General features: G+C 39.3%; 1 protein-coding gene across 1 annotated transcript in view; it reads right to left on the reverse strand.

The window, feature by feature from the left end:
• Positions 1 to 7,804, reverse strand: part of IDE (insulin degrading enzyme) — a 115,311-nt gene that overhangs the window by 47,004 nt on the left and 60,503 nt on the right. Inside the window, exons 10-12 of the mRNA XM_019555515.1 lie at positions 6,025 to 6,127; positions 4,996 to 5,118; positions 3,124 to 3,206 (exon numbers count right to left, since the gene is read on the reverse strand). Of these exons, the coding sequence (XP_019411060.1) occupies positions 3,124 to 3,206; positions 4,996 to 5,118; positions 6,025 to 6,127 (309 nt within the window). The remainder of the gene's footprint in view (positions 1 to 3,123; positions 3,207 to 4,995; positions 5,119 to 6,024; positions 6,128 to 7,804) is intronic.

A 7,804-nucleotide genomic window follows, 5' to 3' on the forward strand; every position in this document is an offset into this window, starting at 1 on the left:
CCCCAGGGCTCAGTCCTTGGGCCTGCACTATTCAACTTCTTCATCAGCGACTTGGACAAGGGGGTAAAAAGCACCCTGTTCAAATTCGCAGATGACACTAAGATGTGGGGAGAAGTGGGCACGCTAGAAGGGAGGAATAGGCTACAATCGGACCTAGACAGGTTACAGGGGTGGGCAGATGAGAACAGAATGGGTTTCAACACTGACAAGTGCAAGGTACCGCACCTGGGGTGGAAGATCCAGCAGCATACCTACAGGCTGGGGAATTCCCTTCTCATCAGTGCAGAGGCAGAAAAGGATCTTGGAGTCATCATTGATGCCAAAATGAATGTGGGCCGACAGTGTGGGGACGTGGTCAAGAAGGCCATCTGGAACTTCTCATGCATCCGCAGATGCATCTCAAGCAGGTCCAAGGAGGTGATACTTCCGCCTCTGTGACGCTGGTCAGGCCACATTTGGAGTACTGCATCCAATTCTGGACGCTGCACTTCAGAAGGGATGTGGATAACATGGAGAGGGTCCAGAGGAGGGCCACTCGCATGATCGGGGGCAGCAGGGCAGACTCTACAAGGAGAGGCTAAAGGACCTGAACCTGTTCAGCCTCCACAAGAGAAGGCTGAAGGGGGATCTACTGGCCGTTTACAAACTAGGCAGGGGAGACTAACATGCATTGGGGGAGTCCCTGTTCCACCAAGCACTACCAGGAGTGACAAGGAAGAACAGTCACAAGCTGGCAGAGGGGAGATTCAGATTAGACATCAGGAGGCGCTACTTCACTGTCAGGGTGGCGAGGGTCTGGAACCAACTTCCAAGAGAAGTGGTGCTGGCTTCTACCCTGGGGGTCTTTAAGAGGAGGCTAGATGAACACCTTGCCAGGGTTGTTTAACCGCAGTACTATTTCTTGCCATGGCAGGGGGTCGGATTTGATGATCTGCTAAGGTCCCTTCTGATCCTACCAACTATGAAACTATGGCTCCTCATCTGAGGATCACTGCTACCCAGAGGAGAGGGTTGTCTTAAACAAAGCATTTCAAGTCCTTTGAGCTGTCCCATAAGGATTCAACTACCAAATATTTACAAATACAAGTGGGAAAGTTCACAACCTATTGAAAATACATCCAAGTGAATCCTTTTACCGGTCTACACTGAAATGACTATTTTCCATCTGTTACACACTCAGGTTATGGACAACATCCATCAGAATTCACCTGAAAGCTATTTCATAACTTTTGATGCTGCTGTAATAAATAAACCCTTCATAGAAAGAGTGCCCTTGTTTTGTAGGAGCATCAGATATGGTGGTTTGTGTAAATGATTGTATTTATTAAGGTACCTTCAAAAATAAAGTTATAGACAAGTACTTTTCTGTTTTTTCCCCTGCCTTGACACAGCTTGTCAAAACTTAAGAACCAACTTATCGCAAGACACTTGATATAGAGAGCCTGATCCGTGTTATTGTCTTTCTGTGTTTTGTGGGCACTTCGCTTCTTAGAATAGCTCTACATGACCACTAATTTTGTTCCGTAGATGGATATTTTCAGTTGTCAGATATTTACCAGGACGCTGAGGAAACACCTACCATTCTTTCAACAGCACCTGGAAAAGACTTCTACCCGTCTTTCAAGATCAACTGTATCTCTGAGGCTAGAAACAGGCACAAAGATGATGACATCATCAATTTGTTTTTAAAGCAGCACAAAGCAAAAGCAAACAGACACCCATACTGATTGCCATGCCACAAATGCCCAAATTTGTGGCCATGACAAAAGGAAGTATTAATTTATGGTGCTCTGTTGTGGCAGATGTCTGTTTGCTTTAAGGTGGGAGAGTGCAAGCAGCCCAGAGCTGCCTGCACCTCTCCAACTGTCCCAGGATCAGGCTCCAGAAGCCCTGGGAGTGCCTGCCTAGGTTCCCCTGTTTGCAAAGGTATGCCCTGGGAATCCCTAGGCACATGCATCACAATGGTACCCCAACTCAAGGCATGCCTCTGCAAATGGAGGACATCTGGGCTCTCTGTTTTCAGGTGTCTACTTCAAGAATCCCACAGTGGGGTTTCTGTTTGCAATTGTTCCATGGGACTTGGCCCCTGAAACCCAGGAATGGCAGGGGCCCAACTCTACAGAACAACAGTTAACAACTAATACTGTAAAAAATATAAATTGGCTGTTTCTAGCCTGAGTGACTATGACATTTCCTTTCCAGTTTTTCAAGAATGTTAAAATTAGTCCTAAGGACAAATAAGGAGAGGTTCTGAAATATTTTACATATTCTGTAGCCCTATATGGAACCACTGCCACATAACATTCACAGCCGATAATCATTTAATTCTAGCGCTTGATTTTTATTGCTTCAAATGAAAAATCTAGAACTAAGATGACAGTTTTCTATGTTCCCAGCTCTATCTTCAGAAAACTCTACCTAGAAGTGTCTGTTTTCACCATTTCTTACATTTGTCACATTTTTGAGTGTGACAATTCTTTATGAAAAATAAAATTCAAGACCTGATTTAACTTCTCTGTGAGAGCTACCACACATCTTGATTTGAGAATCATAATCTCCTGATATTAAAGAATCCCGAATCCCATTCCCATTCTCTGTTTTTATGAAGAGGTTACTCATAAAAAGAAAGTTACTTTTTGCAAGATTAATCACAACCCAAAGCCTAGAATAATAATTAAATCTCATGTAGGCACACATGAGAAAAGCTAAAACAGAACCTGCTCTTATTTGTGAGTACATAGGACCACCCTGACATAATGTTTAACATAGAAAACAATATCTTTAAGCAACACTGTAACATTTTAAAATTTAAAATGCTGAATTGCAATTCAGTAATAGGAGCTTTGGACAGATGCATTTCAGGGATAGCAAATAATAAGTTAAAATGAACTGTTTTAAAGATTAATGTAAGTATTTAATATTACTAATCTCTTATCACTATAGCTCATGAACTCCCAACTTCTTGTTTGATGTGTCACCTTTCCACATGTTTGTGTTATGGTATATTACCAAAACAGAATCAACTTTTGAAAGTACCAATGCATACAAGAAAGTTTTTGTCACCTAGACACAGATTTCCAAGAAAGAAAATTTTTGGAGTTCAATACTCAATATACTGCATACCTGAAAAACTCAAAGTTGAGACAAGCTTTTGGCAAGAAAAATTTGTCATCCTGCTTGAACCACAGTTTGCTCATGGCAGTGTCCTGCATTAAGAAAAGGAAGGTTTATTTGTGTTTTTTAAGCCATTTGACTTTTTAAATACAATATACTATATTCCACTGCTTCTATTCTGTTGAATTTTTCCCCCTAAACTTGAGTAAGTCAAGCGTGCATTTGTTTTTATCCATCTATCCTTCCCACCTCTAGCAACAGTCTCTATCTATTCTGACAGCTTTATACCAGGTAAAAGGGCTGATGCAAAGGAAAGCATTAGCTTGTTTTTTCAAGCTATTTCTTGTTGCTAATATACTTGCAATGTTAGAAGTCATCCAAGGAGGATACAGATAGAGAGTACCGTATAGGTGGGCCCATCACAGGCACATGAACAATTTTATTAACTTGCTCTTCAGTTTATAATGTTGATATCAGCACCACCATGTAAGTTATGAGCAAAGCAATACACATGTCCAATTGTTTTTTAACGTACAAAAAGTAAGTTCTGTCCCAATAAGCTATCCTCCTGTATATAGTGCTCTCCTCACACTGTAATATTAATTTTTAACATGACTGATTTCTAGCATAACAGAATTTTTCATTGTATTATTTTTGCTGCTAGTATACAGACTTATCACCAATAAATTCTCTCAATTCAGGGAGAGAATAATAAATTGAAACAAATATGTTCATTTGTTATTTCTAGAAGCTTTTTCAAACTCCCTTTGTTTAAAAAAAAACCCTAATGTGGATAAAAACCCTAAAAAGAGAGTGAAATTTCCAGAGCTGTTGTTTCCCAAACTATAGCTCATGAGCAGGTTATCATACAGTACTTCACAGGGGCATGCTGGTTTCAATATAATTTAAACTGTTTTGTTTGTTTGTTTGTTTGTTTAAATTGAGCCTCACTTTTGTTCTTGTGGGACTTTAAAAAAAAAAAAAGAATTGCCTAATATTTTTATTTAAGTTGTGTGCCTACTACCGTCAGCTCTGTTGTTCTAGTACAGAAAAGGATTTAAGTCTATCCTTGCTCATGAAAATACTTAAGCACATGCTTAACTGCCTTCCTAAGTACGGATACTTTTCAGAACTCAAGTTTAAGTTACCTTTATAATTTCAATCTGTGTAGAATAGCAGAAGTATGTAAGAAGGCTGGAAATAAATCTCAGATCTTCTACACATGTCTGAACATATGTGTTATTGTAGCTGCAACAGGGCAGAAAATTGTAGGTATGTCCTACAGTTCACTCTGAAAAGCTTATCAGTTTTTAAGAGAAAAATATTCCTGACTTTGAATAGCTTAAAAACAATTTTCAGATATTCAGAAATGTTCAACTTTGCTTGAAATGTGAGGGTCCGTGTTTCCTGCCTCCAAGAGAGTAGCATGTGCAAGTGTTTTTGCTTGAAACTGCAAACTCTTTTCATATACAGCTTCAAAAGAACAATCTTTTCTACTCTGACTTGCCAAGAAAAGCTCAAAAAATAATAGAGCAGCAGTTGCCCTTCTGTTGAATAGATCAAGATGTCTCAATATTATTTCTATCAATTGTTCACACCCATTCAAAAAGGACAAAGAAATGGTTCAAGCTGTTTGCAGACCCATTTTCAAAAGGAGCCTGAAGAAAGAGTCCGAAGTTCAGCTAGAACTGACTGATTTCATTACTTTCTCGCTTGCTGGTAAAGAAGTCTTTTCTTTAAGAAAAAGAAACTTAAATACCTTTATACTTATGAAATTCTATGGGTGACTGGTTAATCTATACCCTTTTAAAGCTTTTAACACAGTATAAAGTTAACCTTCTAGTAGGCTAGCTGGCTGACAGAACTAATATAGATACTTACCTTGATAAGGGCTGGGTAAGGTGCTGCATCTTTTTCAAGTGGCAAAATCTCAAAATTAGTAGGAATAAATTCATTTTTCATTGGAAGCTTGAATTTTCCATTTAGGTCAGCATTTTGCCATTTCTGGATAAATTATTTGAACAATATGGATTAGGCAAATTTCTGTCTAAACAAATTTTTACATAATTAATTTTGTAGTTATGTAACAAAAATACTCTAGTAGCTTTTTACATATAGTAGATATGCCAACAAAGCAAACTCTGCACTGGGGAAGGAAGTGAGAAGTAGACACAAAATAGGACCATTGAGAATAAGGGAAACAAGGGTAGAAAATAATCAGATGGAGACATGTGGGACAGGGAAATCAGCATCTCTGCCTCCAACCACTTCAGCTCTTTTGCACCAACATATTTTTGGCTAAATAAAAGCACACTAAACACATGCAGAAATGTTTTCAGCTTTGGTTTCATTTTCTTAATTTAAAATATTTTTAAAATATTTTTAAAATATTTTTAAAATAAAAGATGAAAAACCCTGGTCTGTCTGTCTGTGACAAATAGGTGGCAAATCTATTATTGACTTCTGTAAGAAGAGAATTTCACCCAAAAAGTCTTATAAGGTGGCCAATCCTATGCCACTGAAATCAGTGAGAATTTTATCATTACCTGAAAAGGAGTAAGATCAGGTCAATAAACGTCAAATTTATTAGCATTTTTTTTAAACATGCCCTGCATATTAAAACTGCTCTTACAATGACAAATGTACAAGATATCATTCATTTCAATCTCTTTTACTTTAGAAACAATCCTATAATAATGTTCTATTTTGTAGTATGTAATAAAAGTTCTTTAAACATAAATTGTGATCTAATCTCAGTTTGATACTAGTAGAGTCATAGTAGCTAACCATCATTACTAACTAGTTTTATGTGGCAATTCCTCCTTTGCACTGAAGGAGAAATTAAGTACACAGTCATTCACAATTCTTTTCACATTCACATATAGAACAATGTTATGTGTTTTCACATACCTTGATGACTTCATCAGAAACTGCTTCTTGCTTGTATTGAGTTCCATACCACTGTTCTGTGCGATCAGTTTTTCCTTCAAAAGATTTGGAAACTATTGCAACCCTAAAAATAAACAAGACAAAACTCTTTGGCATCAAACCGCTTTACAAACAGATAAACAAACACTATCTGAAAGTGGTCATTTCATTTGTCATTGAAATACGGATCTTGTGTATACAAATCAAGAGCTGTTTAACAGTATATAGTATCTATTTCCTGAGTGAAGAATATAATTCAAACAAATTGCAAGGAAGATTTATATAGACAGTATGCAAAGATTGATGTTATATGTAATCTCACAGATAATTTCTGATTTTTTGAAATGCTACCCTTTTAGAATTCATATTAAGGTGTTCTCAGCAATAATCCTAGAGCACTGGTATAAAACCTATAAAAACAATTACTTAATTTTTCTTGGTACCCATCTCAGAGTTGAAAACATTATTGTATTTATTACTCAATTCTAAGATGAAGTTCCCCACTCCATTTAACAAGAGGGGAAGCCCCTCATCTTAGAACTGAGTACAAGGGTGGTTGGGGCAGGGAAGGCAGTTGCTGTGGTTCAGGCTCCAGCCCCTACCCAGGGTCAGGGCCCTAGCTTCAGCTGCTGTCTTGTCTCCCATCCCTTCCCTATCATCTGCACCCTGCCATCTCTCCTCTGCAGCTTCTTATCCCCATTTGCCCCACCCTCCACATGAAGCCTCTGCTCCCTTGCCTGCCCCACTCTCTTCTATCCCTTTTTACCCTTGCTCTGTACCAACAGACTCTGTGCACACTGCAACCTGATGCACTGAGTACCCCAGCCTAACCATGTAGTGCTGCCCATAGGCATAGCTGTATGGGACTGTGCTCAAGCTGTACTCATTGCCCCAAGCCAGAAAATGGATGCAGCCTGCCTGCTCAGAACAGAGGCTGGGAGGGGGAGAGAAGGGAGTACAGGCAGAAGGAGCAGGTGGGTACATACAAGCAGGTGGGCAAGCTGCTTGACCTCCCCATACCATCTTCCTCTTCACTACCTGCCCCTCTCTGCAGCAGTGGGAGGGATGAATTAAAAGACGACCCTCCAATAAGATTCTATACATGGAAAATTACTGCACATTTATAATTGTTCTATGTACAGAATCTAATTATTGGTGAAAAGTTCTTAAACTCAGGGTCATCTTAGATTTGAGTAAATATGATCATTAGATTACTAGTTATATATCCAAATTTTATCCAAGACCTATTGTTTATAGCACAGATTTATGTTATGTTCATAGAAACCAATCCATGCACACAAGCTTCCATGTTAACTGCTCTTTATTAAATGACTGTTATGAATAGTGATGGTAATTTTTTTAGTATTTTATAATCAAGGCACAACCAATTAGGAGGTATACGAAGTTATGAAGACAGGGGAAATCTAGTAGAAAAGAATAATTAATAAGGGTGCACCAATAGAGATTTTTGGGGCTGATCCCAATAGCCAATATTTAAGGAGGCATATCGGCCAATACCAATCTAACTTCCAATACAGCTGCTTCCCCTGGTAAGTTTGGTGTGGTGGAAGGGGAGGAAAGGAATGTGTGTGTGTGTGTGGGGGGGGGGGGGGGAAATGGGATGGCGACCAATGTCCCCTGCAGTGAGGGAAGGGGCAAGGGCTGGCTAGGCTGTGTGGGAGCTTGGGTCAGCCCAGAACAATGGCTGCTGCGGAGGGTTCCCATTCCTTGCCTGGTATGCCCTGGCACTCCCTGCTGGCCC

The sequence above is a fragment of the Crocodylus porosus genome, unplaced genomic scaffold (assembly GCF_001723895.1).
Source record: "Crocodylus porosus isolate Cpor-Errol unplaced genomic scaffold, CroPor_comp1, whole genome shotgun sequence".
NCBI lineage: Eukaryota > Metazoa > Chordata > Crocodylia > Crocodylidae > Crocodylus > Crocodylus porosus.